This window comes from Rattus norvegicus, chromosome 1 (assembly GCF_036323735.1).
Source record: "Rattus norvegicus strain BN/NHsdMcwi chromosome 1, GRCr8, whole genome shotgun sequence".
NCBI lineage: Eukaryota > Metazoa > Chordata > Mammalia > Rodentia > Muridae > Rattus > Rattus norvegicus.
This window is the reverse complement of record NC_086019.1, coordinates 249,701,129-249,724,341: the sequence shown is the minus strand read 5'-3', so window position 1 is coordinate 249,724,341 and position 23,213 is coordinate 249,701,129. Positions and strand designations below refer to the sequence as shown.

Below are 23,213 nucleotides of genomic sequence, written 5' to 3'. Positions count from 1 at the left end.
TACATACACACACTCATATGAGCACACACACATACATACACATACATACATACATATACATATAGACATACATACCCACATGCACACCCCACACCCACATACACACATATACACACACATACATATATACACACACATAAACACCCACATACACATACATATACAGACATACACACATCCACATCCACACACATCCACACCTACCCCCCACACACATCCATACACCCACATATATACACACCCACACATATACCCTCCCACACACACCTCACACACATATATACCCACACACATGTACACACACACGCATACACACACGTACACACTCACCCCCCCACACCCACATCACCCACATACATACACACCCACACATATACATACATATACATGGGTGTTGAACAAATCATGTGAATTACATATAAGGAGGATGAATAGCTGGGGATGGGTGAGGAAGCGCTGGAAGCCAGTGTGGACTTTGAAGTGTATAACAGGTACTTCTGATACCGAGGGAGCCTGGAGGCCAGCATGGGCGCTGTTGGTATGCTAATAACTACCATAGGTTATGTCCGTGGAGAGCGAAGGGAAATGGCTGCAAGCAGGTGGGGAGGCACTGGGGGACCATTTCACACATTCCTGAGGAATGATGACTATTATCTAACTGCCTGGAATCCTGCGGTCCAGCCTGAGCTAATCTCTGTATATATGGACACTTTGAGACCTAACACTTAGAAATGTGGTTTTCTTTCTTACATGTTTCCTAAAGTTGTATCTAAGTCAGGTAAGCCATAAGCAGGAGAGTCCTGGAGAAGGCGAAGGCATGGCTGCACAGGGTGCTGATGAAGGCCTAGAGTAACACCCACTCTGGTGTGTAGTGACGTCAGCACCCAACTCAGCAAGTACTGTGACGAGTAGATGGTCTCTGTGCAGAAGTCCAGAGAATAACCCTGTGCCAGACTTTCAGTACGTTGTAAGGCCTTTTTCTTTAGGACGAGAGGCACGAAGACAGCATGTCTCTCCTTCCAGGCACCTTCCACAGAGCCTGTGCATGCCTCCTAGTGCTTACCTCAGTAGTATTTGGTAACTGATTTCTGTGTTTACATCACTACAGAGGGCAGCAGATCGGACTCCAGCTTACAGAGTATCTCCTGCATGTCCATTAGGAACCCGGGACCTCTCATATAATAGTCTCTTAGTGAGATGTTTACTCAGGGATTGGGAGGTGGCTCAGGGAGAATGGCACTTACTGATCAGACAGGATCTTGGATCTGAGTTTGGATCTCCAAGCACACGTGTAAAGAGTCAGGCGTGAGCATGTGGGCAGCTGTAATTCCAGCACTCTGAGGAATAGAGACACGAGGGTCACTGCGACCTGATGGATTGCCAGCCTACCTCAGGTTTAATGAAAGACTCTATCTAAAAGGGATAAGGCAGAATAAGAGCAGGGCAGCCGACACCCTCCTCTGTTTTCTACATACACATGCACAAGCACATACACGCATGTACACCATACACAATGTTTATTCAGTTCAGTTTGATCAAATATCTCATCATGAACCTCCTCCTTACTGAGTAGTGTCCAAGAAGCCATCATGTAGGGGATGTATCATCTCTTACGGCCTCCTTCACTTTGTCTGGTTCTATTTTCAGTCAGGCAGGTGGGGAGGGTGTGGATACAAAGTCAAGGGTTCCTTATATGACTTCAGAAGATTCGGTGGGGGTAATGGTCTTGAACATGAGTCTAAGGAGAAGATCTTCTTGAAGTGTTAGAATGGCATTCTGACCTACAACATGTTTATATGTTAGCATTTTTTTCTTTTGTGTGTGTGTGTATGTGTGTTTGCATATGTATAGGCACAGAAATATGGGTGCATGTACACGTGGAGGCCTCAGATTGATGTTGGGAATCATTTTCTATCACTCTTCTACCCTATTCATTGAGTCAGGCTCTCTCAATCAAACTTAGACTTCATCAACAATGGTTAGTCTTGCTGAGTTTCCTATCTCTCTACCTTCTCAGACTGGCACTACAAGGAAACTGCCACACCCTCCTGGCATTTATGTGGGTTCTGGGGATCTGAACTCTGGTCCTCACACTAGAGTGGCAAGCCCTTCAACCATGGAACTGTCCCCCCACCCCTGTATTGGCATTTCACATTCCTCATCACTGTGCCCATTGGTTTGCCCCTTGGCTTCAGTGTCACTAGATATACATGCTTCAGTAAAAGTAACACGAAACACGTGTCTCCAAAGGTTAGCCTCTCTAATACAACTGTCCCTGAAGGCGGGACACAGTGACTGACTCCTGTTTGTGCTGTGCAGGTCGAAACAGTGGGGTCTGGGACTCCAAGTCATCTTTGCCTGCTGCACCATCCCCACTGCCACGAGCTGGGTGAGTACTGATTGAGAATCGTGGCTCTATGAGATTTGGGGGTGGGGGTTAGGGGTGGGGTGGGAGCTGCTGCCCTGAGGACTCCTGTTAATTCTCCCTTCCCATGGTAGCCTTCATGTTGGAGCGACCACTAAAATTGGAAATGAAGAGTCTTGCTCCGAATGGAGTCAGTTTTAGCTACATTCTGAGTCCACTGGTTCACTGTTATTTGCAAGGCACCCCAATTTTCAGCACCTGATAGTTCTGAGACCTCCAAACAGGTTCCACATTTACTTTCTGCTCCCTGGTTTTATTTGCAAGTAGAGCATGGGCTATAAGAGTGGACATCAGAACATGCATTGGGGGTGCTCATACATCTGAACACATATTAGGGTGCACATACATTAGAACATGCATTGGGGTGCTCATACATTAGAACACGCATTGGGGTGCTCATGCATTAGAACACACATTGGGGTGCTCATACATCTGAACACGCATTGGGATGCTCATGCATTAGAACACACATTGGGGTGCACATACATTGAACACGCATTGGGGTGCACATACATCTGAACATGCATTGGGGTGCTCATAAATTAGAACATACATTGGGGTGCTCATACATTAGAACATGCATTGGGGTGCTCATACATTAGAATACACATTGGGGTACTCATACATTAGAACACACATTGGGATGCTCATACATCTGAACACGCATTGGGGTGCTCATACATCTATCTGAACAGGTATTAGGGTGTTTTGTGAGATATAGAATACTTATGAACTATAAGGTAGCTTTGGAAATTGCTGGATAAGTATTACAACATGTTATTAAGTGACACCATACTAGTTACTTTTTTATTGCTGTGATAAGACACTGTGGCTAAGGAAACATAAAAGAAAATATTTGATTTGGGCTTAGTTTCAGATGGCTAGAGATTATAGATTTGAATGCTTAGGGAGTGGCACTGTTTGAAAGAATTAGGAGGCCTGGCCTTGGAGGAAGTGTGTCACTGGGGGTGGGCTATGAGATCTCAAAAGCCCATACCAGGCACAGACTGTCTGTCTGTCTGTCTGCATTTGTCTCTGTCTGTCTCCATCTGTCTGTCTGTCTGTGTCTGTCTGTCTGTCTCTGTCTGTCTGTCTGTCTCTCTCTGCCTCTCTCTCTCTCTTTCTCTCTCTTTCTCTCTCTCTCTGCTTATAGGATCAGGGTGTAACTCTCAGCTACTCCAGCACCTGCCTGCATGCTGTCATGCCTCCTGCCATGTTGATAATGGACTGAACCTCTCAAAACTGTAAGCCAGCCCCAACTAAATGTTTTCTTTTATAAGAATTGCCTTGGTCATGGTGTCTCTTCACAGCAATAGGACACTGACTGAAACCCTTCTCTATCTGTTGAGAAGATGAGCACAATTACATCCTCCATCCCTCCCTATCTGTCCTTCAAGAGCAGTCTTGCACTGTTTTCACTCTCATGGTTTAGGTCTAAGAAGGATGGTACTTCTACCTCATTTACCTTGTGTTTTAACAAGGCTAATCTTTTATTTTCCAGGAAGAAAACAGCTACACCACTTAAGACGGTAAATTGATTCTGCACCTGAAAGTATTTCACATTTCCTGTAATATCTATTGATAGCCACTTACTTAAGGTCGGCAATGCATCCAATTGTGCTTAACAATAGCAGGCTTAGCAACAGAAGCCTAGACAACCCAGAGGAGCTTCTAATGTTCAGGTAGCTGGGAAGGTACTGCTTCCTATGAGCTGGTGCTTGCTGGATTCTGCTGGCCTCTTTAAATGCGTATATCAGATAATAAAGAATGTGCAGGTGTCCGTGCCTGCATCATTGCAGAAGGCCTCTGTCTACTTCCTGCCTTGTTGATCCCAGAGCAACTGGCATACTACTATGTATCAGATAAATAGCCACAAACGAAACTCAGCTTCTGGCCAGAACAGGATGACCCTGGGCCAGCCCATGATCCAAGGCAGCCCAGCTGGACCTCAGCTTACCCTAGAACCTGATGGTGACCATCATTTCGGATACCAGAAGGTGGGACCGTAAGACCAAACCCAGTTGCCAGATGCCAGTTGCACAAGCACTAGTGCCTAGAAACTGCTGAGGAGGTCACAGTGGTCAATACTGTTGACAGGTTAGGGATGTCCCCACAAGGAAATGCACTGCTCCTCCCATGAGGCAAACTCATCCAGGTTTCAATGGATGAAAATGGTGGGCCGGAAACTGCCTTAGCTTCGTCATGACTTAGAGTAGCTGCAGCAAATCTCTGACAGCATATTTAATAGTGCTCTGATTTTTATCTCTATTTTCCAATTTGCTGACTTACCTTTTTTTTCCCCTTAACAATAGACTCCCGTTCCTTCCCTACAGAACGCATCAAATGTTTGTGAAGGTAAATGTGTTTATTCTGAAGGTGAAGGATATAATTCTAAAAATAATCTTTTCAATTAATAATATGTGTGTAAGCTCTGTGTTCTGAATTTCAGTCATTATTTATGAGCCAATTGTTAATATAAAAGCCAACTCTTCTAAGTGGTGGGTCTTTGTGCTGTGGTAGAGAGCAGCGACATTTGCTTAGGAGCCTGAGTTTAGCAGGCATGGGCTGTGGAGGAAGCTACCGCCTGCCTACCTCTTGTCTATTACTGATAGCTACGGTCAGCCAGAAAGCAATATGGTAGTACGATATCTCAGAGCCTAGACAAGGTAATGACTTTTTAAAAACGGCTTATTTAAAGTTCTGTTGCTAAGTTTTCAAAGTTCAAATGTCCCTTGTGTCCGTACATCTCCCAATGCATCTCTGCTTTTGCTTCAAAAAAAAAAAAACAAAACAAAACAAAACACACACACACACACACACACACACACACACACACACACACACACTTTTTTTAATGACCCCATTTTAAAAAATGGGGACTAGGGAGAGAAAGTAAGATTCATTCTTGATGTCAACACTTAGAACATAGAGGCATTGAAGTCCCCCCCCCCCAGAAACAACACCTCACATGAAGGAACCCTGTACAAAAATCACAGTGTCATCCGTGTCTGTGTCCCCATTCCCCCCAACCCCACCTCGGTCCTAAGTCAGTGTCTGCACAGAGCATCCTGGCGTCCCTGCTCAATGGAAAGTGGCTTTTTGTTTTTCCCTAAGCACATACTGCAGCTCTCATCTTTGCTTTTAGTACATCATTAGAGCCCCACCCCCTTTTATTTCCTTTTTTTGCCTTTCCCCAGGCTGTTTCTACCCCCACCTCCTCCTCTGCGGCCAGTGATTCTCTGCCTCCCCTTTGAAGTTTTTCTGTTCCTGGACATCCCACGCATACCTCGCATGGCTTTCCAGTCCCTCCACCCTGATAAGCAGGAGCAGGGCAGATTCTTAGTGTCCTGGGGCCTCTGTGCAAACTTTAAGGCTCCAGGAGTCTCCAAACCAAGTCTTCTTGGAAGCCCTTGGCAGAGGCATCCCGCAGAGGTGTTTAACAAGCAGCTTCTTCAGACTCATTCCAAGAGCCTAGGCAGGGCTCATCTAAACCCAAAGGGGTGGGCAGCCTCCTCTGCCCTGGGAAGAAGACCTCAGGACTGTGAGAAGGAAAGAAGGACGAGGATATAGGGACGAGAGACCATGTAGGGCTTTATTGGGGGAGGGGATTACTTTGTAAGAACCGTTGCCCGTGGCTTGCTTAGAGGCTTGGGTACAGATTAAAGTTTCCTTTTCCAGCTGGCATTTGGCCATTGCTGGGGTGGCCAGTGAGTAGTCAGTTAAAAGAGTCTGAGATGTCTGACAGACTGAGAGTCACATGACTGGGGGTGGGGCCTCGGGCAGGAAGTCGGGAATCCAAAGAAACAACCCACTCTTGTATACGACTGAGGGCAGGAAAGAAACTGCTGATGGGACTGACCCATAAGGTAGTTAACGTTTTTATTGGAGTTATGAGAGAGTTCAGACAGAGGCTTCTGGAACTGTCTAGAACAGAGAGAAAGAGGTGGGCTGAGCGTGGCTCAGGGTAGGGAAGCAGGAGAGAACAGTGGAGATAGTAGGATCACAAGAGGTAGAGAATGGAGCATAGCTAGAGGGAGTAAGAGAAGCAAATAATGAGACTGGTCAGGGTTCAAGAAGGATGGGTAGCTGGGGTCGGGGAGGGGCACTGAGGGGGCGGAAAGGGAGAAGGCCTAGGATGCCAGCATGGACTTTGAAACCTGTAGCAGGTACATGGGATACTGAGCGAACCCAGAGGTCAGCATGGTCTTTAAGATCCTGATAGGCATCACATCATATGACTCCGTTTGGCAGATAGGAACCAGCTTCGCCAGTCCCTGAGGAATGCCGGCTTTTATCTAAACACCAGGAATTCCATTGTCCAACCTGAGCTCTTTCTGGGTATCCGGACAGTCCGAGAGGCCTAACTGAGCTCTGGAAATGAAATTACTGTAATGGTGGGATTGTCACAGCTCAACTGACCACGGAGGAGGTTTTACAAGCCGGCAAGGCCCTCGCTAAGAGTATAGAGATGATATAGTATGGTCAGAGCTGCTGGAACCTAATACGTTTCCACTGTGCTCCTCTGGGAATTTCTGCGCTTTAAAGAAACGAGCACAAAACTAGCAATAGCAGTTTGAAGAATCTGGCCACACACCAGAAACACCTTTAGAGTCAAGGCCGTCTGAATGGCGGTGCACTTGGGCTTTGAGTCGCTGAGTTCTCACTGCTTCTCTTCTTCTGAAGTTCCTGTAACTTTTCGCCTTTCTCAATGCCTCACTAGTAAAGCTTCCTATGGGCTTCAACAGTCATTCCCCATCTCCTGACCCCCGAGATAGGGCCTCTCTGTATAGCCCTTGCTATCCTGGAACTCTGTAAACCAGGCTGGCCTTGACCTCAGAGATCCATCCGCCTCTGCCTCCCACGTTGCTGGGATTAAAGACATGGACCACCATCACCTGGCTTCTACAGACATTTCTTAAGCTTTATGTTTGTGCCTATTTTTAACCCTCCCTCAAGAACACGCTGAGATCCAAGTGATATTCATATTCGAGATTGACCTAGACTTAGATTCAAAAGGAGTAGATCGTTCATAAACCCCAAGATTTTACTCTCACCAGCAATAAGTTACTTAAACCACATCTCATGAGCAGTCAAGACACAGGAAGGCATGAAGCAGAGAACGAGTTACACAGAGGCTGTGGAGCCTGCTCGTCTCCTGGCACCCACCTCTGCTCAGACAGTTAAAGTCCAGTACCCATGGCTTCTGTCTCTGTGTACACGGCTGGAGGAGCCCACATTACCCGTACCACTGCTGAAAGGGCGTCTTGGTCCTAAGAGCGCATGCGCTCCAAGAGGCTGCGGCATACACAGACCAAGAACCCCTTAGAAGACAGGGCACTGGGAAGACATCTGGTCAAAGAGGCTGTATTTGGGGATGGGGATGGACATTTTACTTTAATACTAATGTGAGACTCTCCTAATCCAGAAAAGCCTGTTCCTGCTGAGCGCCACCGAGGGTCTAGTCACAGACAAGACACTGTACAGTCACCAGTGTTTCCTCCCACCCAGAAGTAAGAATCCTTTATTTATTTATTCATTCATTCATTCTTTAAAAATATTTTCATTTTATATTTATGTATGTGTGAGTATAGGCTGCATGTGTGTAAAAAGGTTATCAGCCCCCCTGGGGCTGGAGTTACATACATGGTTGCTAGCCATCCAGTGTGGGCACCGGGAACGGAACTCAGGGCTTCTGCAAGAGCAGGAAGCAATCACCTCGCCCACCCCTTATTTATTTATTTATTTATTTATTTATTTATTTATTTTTACTTATTTGTCTGTTTATTTTATAAAGACGGTAGCCCCAGCTTTCTTGGAATTCCTTATGTGTGCAGCCAGGTTGCCCTTTAGTTCAAGTCCCTCCTTCCCCAGCCTCCAGAGTACAAGGATAATAGATCATGCGCTCGCTCTTTTCCCAGTAAGAGAACCCTTCCCTTTAAGCACAAGCTTCTTCTTGTTGCTATGGGAATTCCTTGTCATGCAAGCTCACACAGGGAACCGATGTTTCATTGCTTCTTAATGAAATCTGGAAGGCTATTAAGCAACTTACGAGACTGTAGAATCTGAGACCCATTCTCCACGCTACCGGTCTCATCTGACATACAGCGCTATAGTCAAGGCTCCTCCTTTTGCAAAGCTGAAGGAAAAACGTCCTGGTTCTCCATAAGGTTTATTGCCCCTCCCATCTTTAGATCTAATTATCCTTTGGTGTAGCTTCTCCAGACTTTGTATTGTGTTCTGCCTTTCATGTAACCTCCATTTCTTCCTTTCAGACCTGTCCTTCAAAAGCCTGTACCCCTGCCAAGTAAGTACAAGATCATGACAGCCAATCATAGGAGGAAGGTAGGGCCAGGCACGGGAGTGAATGGTACTGTCCCTTCCACTGTGCCAGAGTCTTATTTGCTTCCTAGTCTATAAAATGGGGCCAGAAATATTCATTTCATAGAGTTGTTTTAAAAGGTAAATATTTTTAATCTTCAGTATTGGTTGAATATCTACTTATCAGTCAGCATCATATTAAAAAAAAAATAACAGTACAGCTATTTTCAAAATCGGATTGAAATACCCAGAACAGTATGATAGGTACTTAACTTATATCTGAAATATGTTTTAATGAACTTCACATACATCTATAAGATGTACCCTAAAATGAGAACATGGTAATTAACTATGTAATTTTCTCAAGGTAAACATCACCTTAAAAACACACTTCCTCCAACAAGGCCACACCCACTCCAACAAGGCCACACCCACTCCAACAAGGGCACACCTCCATAATACCTTTGCCTCTGAATCCAAACCACCACATTCAGTCAAGACATTTTATCACAGAAAGAGAAAAGTAACTAATACAATAGGCAGACATTTTTCCTTTTTATTAAACTGTTTATTACTTAGTCAAGAAAGAAAGAAAGGAAGGAAGAAAGGAAGAAAGAAAGAAAGAAAGAAAGGAGGGAGGGAGGGAGAGAGAGAGAGAGAGGGAGATAGGCAGGCAGGTAGGTATAGAATTTGATTGGCAGAAGGAATGGTTGGAAATAAGATGACAGATTTAATAAAAAAATTTAATAAAAAATGAGTATGACACTCGAAATGTATATAAGAAATACTCAAGTTAATAAAAAAATCTCAAGCACAAAAAAAATGAGTATGGTAGGCTATTGGATATCTGAAAGGAGATGGCTTAGTAGTGTGAGGCTGGGTATGCAGGGTCTTTTCATGACTCTCCATGTATTTAGAGATGAGATAGAAAGCAAAGGAGGGAGAAGAGTCCCTGATAAGCCTTCCATTATATACTCATTATATATTATTATTATTATTATATAAACTGCCACCATATACATTTATGACATATGGTATGTCTAAGTATATTTTTTCTTTGGTAACTGATTTTTGTTCATTTTATTAATTATTCTCTTATATATTTGTATTTTTAGTACATTAAAGCTTCCCGTGTTTGGGCTGCAAGCACTCTTAATGTCACAATTTGGCAAATTTATGCAAATTCGCAGTGATGGGATTAACGTCAGAGCTTCATGCCTATAGATAAGTGTTATGCCACTGAGCTATACGTGGAGTATGATGTTCTAGTAGTCATTCAATTAAAATACAGAATCAAATCTGGAGAGATGGATCAGAAGTTGAGTTCAGGGGCTGGAGAGATGGCTCAGTGGTTAAGAGCACTGACTGCTCTTCCAGAGGTCCTGAGTTCAGTTCCCAGCACCCACCAAGGCCTGTAACTCCAACCCCAGGGACCAGTGCTCTCTTCTGGCATCTGTGAGCACTGCACCCACACGCATATACACATATACACATATACACATATACATATACACATATACACATATACACATATACACATATACACATATACACTTATACACATATACACATATACACATATACACTTATACACTTATACACATATACACATACACACATATACACATATACACTTGAAAATTAAGAATTTTAACACATGCATATATTAACCAGGTGAGTCAGGCTCACAGAATGTAGCTACTACTGCTCTTCATTTTCCTCCAACTCAATGAAGGGGGTAAGAAAGAAAACAAACTCTACATTTAATTTGGAATATAGTCCAAATAATGAAGATCGACCATTCAAATAAACAGAGTAATTGTCATTTACACATAAAAAATCATATTCTTGCTACATAACTTGATTTTTTTAATTACACCTTTGGTTCGCTTTAAATAAAATTAAACTCATACTTGGTAGTTTTTTCTGCTAATTCTAACCCCACAAAATGAAAATGTCTATAGAAACTTATTTTTTCTGTTTAAAAAGCTTTATCTTTTGTTTGCCAGCTCAAATCATTCTTTCATTTGTTACTGATCATCCATCCACCATGTGCCAGTCACTGCTTGAGCTAAGGAGAGACTAGGCTGAGTCAATGGCCTTGTTCAGATGAAAGTTATATCACTGCTGAAGGAGACAGGAGGCAGGACAACAGACAAGGAGATAAATGGTCTCATACTAGGCAACCCTAAAGTGCCATGGAGAGCAAGGTGGTGGGTGGGTGGATGGTAGAATCTGATGGGGATAGCAGTGAGAGTCACCATCTTAGGTGGGGTGGTCTGAAAATGTTTTCTCTGACATGGCATACTCAGATACACACACACACACACACACACACACACACACACACACACACACACACACACACCACAGGAGGTCCAGCTCAAATATATATATATATATATATATATTCCCAATGACTAGATCTACATCAGGCACACAAGAATGAAAAAATTAATCAAACAGACAAACAAACGAACGAGTATTTTCTCTATTTCCTGTGTTTCTATTAGTCAGACTGTAAACTTGAGGGAGTTTTCACTTTAATGCAAGGATTCTCAAACATTTTCCCCTTGAAACCACTTTTAATACTTTTAAAATGCACTGGAGACCCAAATACCTTCCTACTAATAATAAGTATATTAAATTAAAGCTGTCAATGAAGGGATATGGAGAGGATATGTCAAAGTACTTTGTTTGTCCGTGAAAATTATTCTGCATAATAAAATAAAAATAATTAAATGATTTAATGACAAAAATTAACACTTTTAGCTAATAGGCCATTTTCAAAGCTGTAGGTTAGAGCCATGGATGTGCGAGCTGACGACCCCCCTTGTTTTATGCGTTGGATAAGTCACAAAATGGAGCATGAGGAGACTGCTTCTCATTATTTAAAGCTTAAAAAGTAAAACTATTAAATAACCGATTTAAAAATTACATTGGATCCATTGCACACTAACATAAATATTTTTGTGAAAACTATTTCAAACTAAATACCTGTGTCTCTGTGTGTGTGTGCATATCTGTGCGTGTGTGTGTGTGTGTGTCCATATCTGTGCCTGTGTGTGTGTGTGTGCCTCTGTGTGTGTGTGTGTGTGTGTGTGTGTTTGTGTAGAGTGGTACTGGATGACATTTTACACATTTTACTTACTCCTAAGACAGGGTCTCACTATGTAGCCCAGGCTGGCCTTGAACTCGTGATCCTCCTGCCTTAGTTTCCTAGTAACTGATATCACAGCTTGCATCACCAGGTTCGACTTGACCGAACTTTTCATTTCTGGAGTCAACAGTCTGTTGCTGTGCTTGCTGAAGTAAATGAGGAAAACCTAGACTTTTCAATGATAAGCATTTGTCAGCAACGAAGACCTCAAAGGCATCTAGAAGGATCTTGAGGATCTAGAGGGGGTCCTGAGCACCCTCACCCCCACAGTCCTGAAGATTTTTCAGTTCTGAGTGTGGCCCATAGAGCTCATGCAGCAGTGAGGCAAAGTTTCTGTAAGTGCACAGAAACTACTGAAGGTTAATGGAGTTCTCAAATCTCTTCCAGGGTTCACAGAAGGGGGAAGCCCAGCTGCAGACGGACCGGTACCTAGCTTCCCATTTAATTCTACTTTTGCAGACCAGGTAGGGCATGAGCCTGATGCCCTTGGACTATTTCCAGTGGATTTCGGGAAAGGGCAAATTGTCTTCTGAGAAGACAATTTGGGGTATGGCTCAGGATGGAGTCTGGATTTTAACTGAGTTGGTCCGATGGATACAGAATGTCCTGTTCTTTTCAGTGACTAAGAGAGACCTCACCCCATTTTTTTCTCATGTCTATTACAGACGCCCCAAATAACAGTGTTTCTTTAAAACAGTGAGGGACGTGTTGTTTTGGTTGTTATTCCTCTCACATTTATTTAAACTTTATAATTTCCTCAGAATAGACCTGTGGAGGCCTATATCAAACAGAACAGCATAAAGACACAGAGAAGGGACTCTGTGTGCCCTTGAAGGTGACAAGTGAACAAGTATCCTTATTTGTCAAACTCCAGTAAGACAATATCACTGCACAAACATGAAGATTTGAGTCCCTTTTCCAACACCCCCCCCAAAAAAACCCCAGAATAGACAAAAATGCAATGAAGAGGGAGTGTGATGCTGTCTGTGTGTTTATAATCCCAGCACGGGAGAGACAGAAAAGGAGATCCCCGGGATGGGTGGCCATCATCCAAGCTTAGTCCTCGAGGCCCCGTCTCAGTGAGTGATGCTAATTCAAAAAGCAAGGTGGACAGGTCCTGAGAAGGAACATCTAATGTTGATATCTGACACACTTGCATACGCGCTTGTGTGCACAGGCACTCCCGTGCACATATAAACACACGCACACCGAAATTAGGAAGCACTCTATGAAGCCTCAAGAATAAAACACGGGTTGGGAAGATGGCTCAGCAGTTAAGGGCACAGGCTGCTCTTCCAGAGGACTCAGGTTCAATTCCCAGCAACCACGTGACAGCTCACAACTGTCTGATACTCCAGGATCTCACAAGGATGCAGAGACATACATGCAGGCAAAACACCAATACATATAAAATAAAAATAAATAATTTTTATAAAGACTATTCGCACAATGAGAAAAGAGTATATAATTCATTCAGGAGGAAAGTGGTTCAGGAATCTAGTGAGGTTCATTTATGTTTTAGCACTAAATTTAGCAGCGAATGCCAAATGGGAACGAGCTAGCCATATAATCTCTGTGGTTGGCCAAAGCCCAAAACTCATTTTAACATTACTGGTAAAGATGTCGATTATTGTTCTGGTCTTTTTACCAGCTCATGTTTCCTAACGCTTTTCTGTCTCACAGGAGGCTGAACTGCACGGTAAGCCCTGGTACGCTGGCGCCTGCGACCGCAAGTCTGCTGAAGAGGCCTTGCACCGATCCAACAAGGTTTGGGCACCTAAAAATCCCACATCCGCGCCCGCGGTTCAGCATAAATGCAACTAGTTGTTGCGTGGGTTAGGTGCAGGGGCTATTTCCCTGTACTCCCCTCCTCCCCGCTCGTGGGAGCACCCGTTGTTCTTTCTTCTCCTTCCTGTTTGTTTTTAATATCAAGGCTCCAGGGGGTCCACTACCCTCAAACAATGGAAAGTAGCGGGAGGCCGGGAGGTCTGGGGAAAGACCTGATGCTGCCAGAGCCCAGCTTTGGAGGAGGGAGGACAGGCTATTTGGAACCAATGAATGGGGCTTAGGATATGGACAAAGAAACTACCTGGAAATATTGTTTTGAGAGCTCAATATTGGGGACAGATGGGACAGTGGAAGATTAAAGTTTCCTTTTCACTTCCTCTGTTCTCCCATTTTTTAAAAAAAAACCTCAAATCCCTGTCAAAATGTCAGCTGGTGAGGGTTCTTTGCTCTGTTTAGACAGAAATCATCCGCAGAGCAGAAGACTATCTCCAACGAGTTAAAGTTTTCCTCAGTTTTTGCTTCCTTCTAGTCCAGCCCACTCTAGTTAGGGGGAAAAATGGCCGCCTTTTATGGGGCCCAGCGCCGCACACGGTACACTAGGGAACGTGGCCCTGGAGAGAGACTGCGGAGCGGAGCGGGTATGGTTTGGAGCAGCAACAACTTGTTTGTATGGGCCAATCACATCCTTGCTTTCTTTTGAACCAACCACTGTGGATCTCCTTAGCTAGTCCACCGGGAGAAGGGATAGTGCTTTGGCCGAGGTGGAAGTGGCTCCAGGGCTGCCTGGAGGTTGGGAGGTTAACCCTTGTTGCTCTTTCTGCGAGCCCTGGTTGACTCTGCAGCCTTTGGAGCCAGGACAGTCAGCCGCAAGGTTTTCAGTGTTGTCCCCAGGCCTCTGTCACTCTTGGGTGGTCATCACAGTCTGGCCCACTCTGCTGTAGTCCATTTTAAATGCTGTGGCTGTCTCCGTGGCTTACTTCGGGTCACACATTAAATCTATTAGACCTTACTTAGTCCCCGCGAAACCTGGCGAATTTTGTACCTTTGTTTCTGAGATAGATCTTTTTGTCTTTTTCTTCAAATTCCTCCCTATGGGTGAACACCAGTTGTTGCATTTCTTCTTCTTATCTTAGGTCATGTTTTGTCTATAATTTTTAAAATGTATGATTCTAAGCTATTTTAATAAAATATTTAATACACATTGAACTTTTTAATAGTTTTTCAACTTCAAAATAAGTCTACCAAGGTGAGTATTTTCTTCAGCTAAAAGCTTGAGTTCCCAGTTTAGATTTTTGCTTAAGGAACTTGGAAGCATAGGCTCTCATTTGAGAGACTCTCGGTTTGATCTTACCTTTTCCATGTTTCTGAATCCCAGGGAGCCCAATACCTCAGTCAGCACGTTAAACACTAGTGCCGACTTTGAGTATCCATTTTAATAAGCAGTATTTTTGGAAAATAATAAATTCCAAGCAATAACAAAAACACGGAGCTAAGTAAGTAATATTTTAAAGTGATAAAATACTCTTCACAAACTGATTTCTAGCTGAAGGAAATTAACTAATACGATCACTGTGCTTTACTCTCACTGAACAGGATGGATCATTTCTTATTCGGAAAAGCTCCGGCCACGATTCTAAGCAGCCGTACACACTAGTTGCGTTCTTTAACAAGCGTGTATATAATATCCCTGTGCGGTTCATCGAAGCAACCAAACAATATGCTTTGGGAAAGAAGAAAAATGGCGAAGAGGTCAGTAGCTGTTATTTCTCCATTTGTTTATTTCCTATCTTGAGATAAGAAAATAGTCACAGTCATAACAGGTAGCCTAGGTGGGCCCAAAACTCCTTAGCCCAGGCTGGCTTTGAACTCATAATCCTCCTGAGTTTAGGATTGTAGGAGAGGATCACTGTGGTTGGCTGGTAACTTCTCTTTAACCCAGCTCTATGTCTACCCATTGAATACAGTGGTAGGATGCTCTATTAGACGCCAGAGATCAAGGAAAGAGTGTGAAAGTACTTAGCCTCAGGGCTGTATATATGTTTATATGTTATAAGTAGAACATAAGAGGAAAGGCCATGGTTTGAAATACTGTTTAATGTAGTATACGATGTACATGGTGTAATAGTATATCTGATGGGAAGTCAGAAGAAAGTGTGATGCATACGCTAGTATTTTAGTTTAACTTTTAAATTGCATATGTCTGTGTGTATGACGTGCATGTTGGGGAGGTATGTGGATGCCCAACACTAACATTAAGGAGTCTTTCTGGATTGTTGTCTACCCGATTGCTTGAAGCAGGGTCTTTTGATTGCATATGGCTAGTCTAGCTAGCCACTTGTTCCAGGTATCCCCTGGATCTGTCTTCTGAATACTAGAAGTACATGCAGGCCACTGTGTCCACCTGGCATTCTTATGGGCGCTGGGGATCTGAACTCCCATATTTTTGTTTGCATAGCAAGTGCTTTGTCCACTGAGACATCTCCTCATCTCCTAGTTCTACCCAGTAAGGGAAATCTGATAGGATTATTAGTCCAAGAAAACCCATAAATGAAAGTTGAATTGCCAAAGCCAATTAAGGTTGTAAGAGTCAAGGTCATGAACTATCGTTCCAAAATCAAGGCCTGGGAACTCCACTCTGGTACTGAGTTAGGTGACCAGGGAAGTACTTGAGAATCCAGTACTTGATCTGAAACAGTAGGCTATAATTCTCAGACCAGAATGAGCTTATGTAATGAAATACATAGGCCTTAAATAACTAACAGAAAGGTCATTAGTTAGGAGCAAAATGATAGCTCACTATGTTTCTGGTTAGCTAACCTGTTCCCATAAAGGAATTGTGGAGTGTGTCAGAATAACCCATTATCTTTGTCAGTGTTCTATCACTGTGAGGAGACACTATGTATGGCCAAGGCAACTCTTATAAAGGAAAGCATTTAACTGGGGACTTGCTTAAAAGTTTCAGAGGTTTAGTCCATTATTACCATGGTGGGGAGCATGGCAGCAAGAACAGTAACTCCTGATCTGCAGCAAAGGGAGCAGCACTGAGCCGTGTGTGGGCTTTTGAAACCTCAAAGTCCATCGCCAATGACACACTCCCTCCAACAAGTCCACACCTTCCTGTCCTTTTCAAATAGTGCCACTCCCTTATGACTCAAGCATCAAAATGCATGGGCCTAAGGGTGCCAATCGTATTCAAACCATCAGACCCATGAATGGCCCAGAAAGGAATACTTATTCTCACCTTGAATGATGGGTTGGATTTGAGTCTGTGGAGTGAAGGATGGAGGAAAAAAAAGGAAAAAAAGGTGGAAAAGGATGGTTTTAAACAAACAAAAAAAAGAAGCACAGACAGGGTTCTCAGAAGAGACACTTAAGAGCGAGCACGGTAGCACTTACCTGCAAGGCCAATGCTTGGGAAGATGATGATAGAAGATTGTGAGTTCAAGTCCATCCTGGGCTTTAGAGTGAGACCCTGCCTCAGATTTTAAAGTGGAAAGAGGAAGAAAGGAAGGTAGGAGGAGGAGGGAGGGAGGGAATGAGGGGAGGAAGAAGGGAGAGATGAGGGGAAGGAAGGAACATTCCTAAAAGGTATTTTCTAAAGGAGACAGACCTTTCCAAACCCAGCATTATTTAAAAAGAAATCATAATTACTGATGCATCTGCCTTTTCCAGTACTGAGGCCCTGGCCATGCCTTGCTCACTGTGCCTTTCCAGACGGGGAGGACAGTGGCTTGCTTTAGGGGATGCTACGTGAATGGATTCAGTTGTTAGTTGAATAGTTATAGACAAGAAACCTTGTTTTCAAAATGTGGTTAAGACACACAGATCAAAGTAGGTTGGTTATGTTTAGGTTACAGATGGGCATACGACATCCTTATACAATGATATATGAGCATCAACAACCCCCCTCCCCCCGCCAATCCCCCGCCCCAGCACTGGTTACGTATTTCTGGGTTGTTATAGTAGCCATCTTCATGGATGTGCTGTGGTACCTCACTCACATTCCTCATTCCGTGATTAGCATTGCTCAACATTTTTTATATGTTTATTGACCACTTAAATTTATCATCTGTGCAGAAATGTTCACCTCACTCCCTTGTACACTTTCCAGTCGAGTCCTCCTATTCTTGCTGTTGTTGAGTTTGCCATTACCCCCCTGGGATTAAAGTCAGGCACCACCACGGCCAGCTCTGAGTTTGGGAATGTAGGGACACACTTCCCTTGTTACTTTTTCCTGAGTTGTCTGGGAACACTAATCCAGAGCAGAATCGCACTGTCACTTAAAGCGCTGTCATTAAATAACCGTTCTAGTTTATTTCCCAGCCCTTCAGTTTCCAGTTGCACTTAGCTTCCCAGCACCCTGTGCTGCTGGCCAGTTCTGCTTCTGCCCTCAGGGTATTCCGGCGTGTTTGTGCAAAGGTCGTGATGCTTACCCCGGTGGGTGGGTTTGCAGGATCTCCACAGCTTCAGTGCAGGAGAGAAACAGCCTTCTCTGAGACAATGTTCAGTAAAACAGCTCTCCTTTATTAGGGGTAACAATGTATAAATCTTGGGGAGTCGGTAGGGGGCTTTCAGGGGGTTTTCAGGGTGAGCGCACATTATTGGTTGTTGGGAATGCTGCATTTGCATGAAGAGGAATTCCAAGCATTTGCTGGATGTGTCCTTATAAGGAGAGAGGAAGTTAAACCTATAATTTGGCCACCAGGCTATATGACTACCCAAGTAGGGCAGAGGTTGGGGTTGTGTTACAGGCTGGATCCATGCAGACCCAGAGCAAGGAGGGAACAGTCCTAACTCGCTCCTGTCTCAGGATGAGGTTTTTGTGGTTTGGACACTTCTTGGCTTCTTGCTCCGAACTGGCTCCCCTAGTCGCCTGCCTTCCAGCCCCACCCTGTGCCAAACAAACAGCGTGACTGTATCATTCTATTTATCACAGAAGAGTTTCACTGGCAACAGTGAGAGGGTTGGATGATGGAAGGACTCAAGATAAACTTTCAGATCCCTGTCTGCTTCCCTCTGCTTGTAAAGCCTTCCATTCCTGCTGCAAACTTGATCTTAAACGTCTCTTTGAAAAGATTCTTTAATCGTAATCAGTGTTAGGAAAAAGTGTTGATGCTGATAGGACGGACCCAGGAGTTGCTTCACTTCCATATCTCCCCAGGGGTGTAGCTCACCTGCAAAGGACATGAAAATGGGGAGCTGGGAGCTGTCCTACTCACAGGTCCTGAAATTTTCTGATATAAACTGAGCTCTCAGAGAGAGCCAGAGCTTCCTTGCCACACTGCTCAACAGGAATTCTTCGGTTCCTAAGAACCTTCCTCTCTACCTCAGAATCAACAGGTCAGCACTCCGCTCAACTCTCAGCTTAACCAGCGCCCGGACCAAAATGTGTAGTAGATTATTCTAAAGGTATCTGGCAATGCTGAAAATCAACTTTAAAAATCTCCTTTAAATAATTTGTAAGAAAAATAGATGTTTTCAATACACTGATCAGAAAAACAGGGAAATGAAAATTTGGGCTATCTCACACCAACTATGCATGTGTTTTTAAAGATTGTTTCTCTACTTCTATTTGTATATTGTGTGTGTGTGTGTGTGTGTGTAGTGTGTGTGTGTGTGTGTGTGTGTGTGTGTGTGTGTGTGCATTCCCTAACCAGTTAATTGTTTACCTTTTCATGTGGTTGTTTTGACTTGTACAGTACAGGGTATCATTCAGATGGCGAGACTGTTAAAACCCAACTGTATTTCATTTGAGAAGTTGTCCAGTATTATGATTATATTGTTATTCAATGTGGAGATCTTGGAAGTCATCCAAACAATCAATAAAAATGTTTACTTGCTTTGTTCCAGGCGGCTATCAGGTGTTAACAGATTAAGGAATACAATGAAGTCAATAGATACCAATTCCATAAACCATGCACCTATTACAGACCAATTACTCTAAGAATGACGAATGTACTTACTGATGACTTCACACTTTTATATGCATAATACATATGGCCTGTGCTATGTTCCTTTAATCTTTTATTTAAGACTTTGATCACTTTCAGAACAAACTTTCTGACATCTTTAAGTAAGTCTTATAGACAATGGGGCGTTCAAATATAGACAGAGCGACACACATGGCGAGAGTATAGCAGTGAACCTCATTGTTACTTGCACTGAATTACCTCAAAGTTTACCAGCAGCCAAGAACAGGTAGAAAGAAGAGAGCTCCAAAGCTCCCCTTTCTTGTTCAGAAAGGAAAACAAAAATATAAATCTATCTAGGAGATAAGTTTTCTAGTTCTGAATCCTGAGTAATCCTGAGTAGTATGTCATTGTGTTTCAGTTTGCTTCCCTCGCTATAACAAAAATTCCTCTCCGAATCAACTTATAAAGATGAAAAGTTTATTTTGGCTCAGTTTGGAAGGTCTTAGTCAACAGTAGATTGGCCCTCCTGGTTTTTTGGTCCCATGGTGAGTCGTGACAGAGTGAAATCACGCATGAGGAGGAACCAGAACCTCATGATTCCCTCAAGGGCACTTCCTGAATGAACTGAAGACATCCTGTGAGGCTCGCTTCTTAAAGGTCCCACTAATTTAACATTAGTGGCACTGTGGGAGCCTAGCCTTTAGCACATGGGCTTTGTGGAGATTGTCAGTACTTGTGCCACATTGCAGATAATTTGTGTTCTGTGAGGGTTATGAAGAAGTCTATCACACGGCAGTTTCATGTTTGACAGTATGAAGCAATTTTTAAAATGATTGATTGATTGATGATTGATTGCCTTTTCAAGACAGGTGGCTGTTCTGGAAGTCACTCTGTAGACCATGCTAGCCTGAACTCAGGGATCATCCTGTCTCTGCCTCCCAAGTGCTGGAGTTGAAGTCATGCACCACTATACCCAACTCAGAAGCAAATATTTAAAAACATTTAGCAAATATTTAAACAAATATTACATCATAATCAGTAACTTGTCTAAGTAGGTATTGTAGTTGAAGTTGTCCATATGGCTTTGGACTTACGGAATATAGGAAAGTCCAGAGCCTATCACCCTACAGGGTCCAGGCTTGTTAAACTAGACGGACACTTCTGGGCAGTGTCAGTTGAGCCCCAATAACCGTGAACAACTTGAGAAAGGGGGGCACTGTGCAGGGAGATTAGGAGTGGAGAAAGGGTGGAGATAACATAAGCAGAAATTGACCCGCCCATGTTTTCCTTCTCCAGTACTTTGGAAGCGTTGTGGAGATCATCAAGAATCACCAGCACAACCCCCTGGTTCTTATTGACAGTCAGAATAACACAAAAGACTCCACGAGACTGAAATACGCCGTGAAGGTTTCATAACGAAAGAGACGGTCGACGCCGCTGTCCCAGACATTTCCCCCGTTTCTTCTTTTGAGAAAACTTCGTGTTCTGGCTGTGAGTCATCAGCGATGAGGGAGAGAAGATGAATGAAGCCCCTGAGACTTCATGAATGAATGAATCCACTCCTCCGTAAGATGTTCACACGAGCTTTTCTATGGCCTGACTTGATGAAGTAATGGCTGGGGAGGGTCGGTTATTCTGCTACTAATATTGTCTAAATAAATGTATTTAAAAGAAACGGGTGTGATGCGTGCTCAGTGATATAAGGAAGCAATACTATATTTTTAAACTAAGAGAAGTATACTCTTGCGTACAACAAAGCTGCTGGGAATTTTGCCCCCACGGCAATCATTGTACCTGAATGCAGTGAGTCCGTTGACTGCTGAGGCGTCCTCTCAGGTTCCAGTATTGGGGGACACAGCGTACCTAACATGCCAACCTTTCTCCATCTCCCTGAAAGAGTCCCTTAGAGGGTAGGTAACCCTACCCTGCTTCTCGAAGCCTTCCTCTGCAGGTAGAATTCTCAGAGACGCTAGGAAAATCTCCAGGAGATCCCATCAGCTTTGCCTATAACTGTCAACGCTCAATAAGAAAATGAGTTTCCGCAGAGAACTTCTCCGGCAAGCTAGCTGGTGGGACGGGAGGGAACACATGTCATAGCAACTGAAGGCAACACCTCAGGCCCTGTGTTCTGTTTCAAGGATGTCAGAGAGCAGATTGCAGCTGTGTGACCGGAAAGCTGCAAGCTTGTGGCAAGGGATAGCAAAGATAAGAAGGCTGGGCCTCTGGTCATCAGCAGCCTGCCCTGTGCAGTGCCAGCCACAGTGGGAGTTTCATGGCTCTGAACTCTGGGAGTTAAACTACTTTATAGCAATGGGGGCAGGTTTGCCTAAGAGTAGAATGGATTGGTGTTCAGGACTAGACATAGGTGAGGCATGATTTTAGAACTAGAAATGCCTTTCAGATGCTGTGTAATTCAACTTCTACTTAGAGGTGAGGTTGCATAGCAGAAATGTAAAGGTTTGCTACCTGAAGTTTAGTTGCAATGAATACATCTGCGTCTAAATACAAGGGGAGACATTGTTGGCCTCAGAGCTAGGCAGTCCAAGATCTGCTGCTAACTGGGGTACTGTTAGGTGTGCCTCTTATCCCTGTCAGCAACAGTTTTTACATTTCTGAAACTACTTCTTTCTAGTAATGACACAAGAATGAACAAAGTTACTTTTTTTATACACATACGACTTGTGCCTATTAAATGTTAACTCAGCCACCTAGCTAAAATCTCGTTTGCAGAGATAAAAACTGATCCGTGAACAACTCTTCAAATATATCTGCTTAAAAATGCTTATTTTGATTCCATGTCAGGAAGACCCCTAGGATTTTTCCATGTCTGTCAGTTTTAATTTTTCTTTTTTAGAAGTCACAAAGTTAGCCATTCTCTTTGCCCAAGAAGAAAAGTACATTTAGGTACATCCTATCAGTTTTCTCCAGGTTCCTGCACCCCCTTTCTATGGACCAAACCCCCAAAGATCTAAGGCTTTAGGCCTGTGATTCATCTCCTCCTTAAACTTTACTATGACAAAATGGCTGAAATGCTATACACTAAAGACCTGAACAGCATTTCTCCACTGAGTGAGAAGCAGGGACTGATGGGAGTTCGTACAAAGGCTCTTCAGTGATGCTTCAAATAAGTGACCCCAGCTTCTCTGGCCACAGACTGTGTGACCTTGGCATGCCCACACATCAGATGGAGATGGTAATGCAGTTTGTCTTACAGGATTGTTCAAAGAGTGTGTTAAAGTTGTAAGACATTTAAGAGTGTCGATTATCACTGATATAACCAGTCCACAGTCACCGAGCCCACTGTGTGCCAGGCTCCTGGAAGTGTGGTGATGAAATCACCTTACACTTTTGGAAGCGCCCAAATAACCGGATATTTCAAATTCAGCGTCCTCACCTTATAAAAGCGTCAAACAGGACTCTTAATCTAGGAATTGTTGCTTTTAAAATGATATCCTCTAGGGGCTAGAGAGATGGCGCAGCGGTTAAGAGCACCGACTGCTCTTCCAGAGGTCCTGAGTTCAAATCCCAGCAACCACATGGTGGCTCACAGCCATCTGTAATGGGATCTGATGCCCTCTTCTAGGGTGCATGAAGACAGTGACAGTGTACT

General features: G+C 43.6%; 1 protein-coding gene across 1 annotated transcript in view; it reads left to right on the top strand.

Annotated features, from left to right (window-relative positions):
- Blnk (B-cell linker) overlaps positions 1-21,278 on the top strand; it is a 67,470-nt gene extending 46,192 nt beyond the window's left edge. The window contains exons 9-17 of the mRNA NM_001025767.1: positions 2,320-2,389; positions 3,927-3,954; positions 4,738-4,780; positions 7,851-7,935; positions 8,698-8,729; positions 12,291-12,367; positions 13,587-13,670; positions 15,285-15,440; positions 20,900-21,278. Coding sequence (NP_001020938.1) covers positions 2,320-2,389; positions 3,927-3,954; positions 4,738-4,780; positions 7,851-7,935; positions 8,698-8,729; positions 12,291-12,367; positions 13,587-13,670; positions 15,285-15,440; positions 20,900-21,019 — 695 coding nt within the window. The 3' untranslated portion in view covers positions 21,020-21,278. The remainder of the gene's footprint in view (positions 1-2,319; positions 2,390-3,926; positions 3,955-4,737; positions 4,781-7,850; positions 7,936-8,697; positions 8,730-12,290; positions 12,368-13,586; positions 13,671-15,284; positions 15,441-20,899) is intronic.
- Positions 21,279-23,213: the final 1,935 nt, after the last annotated feature.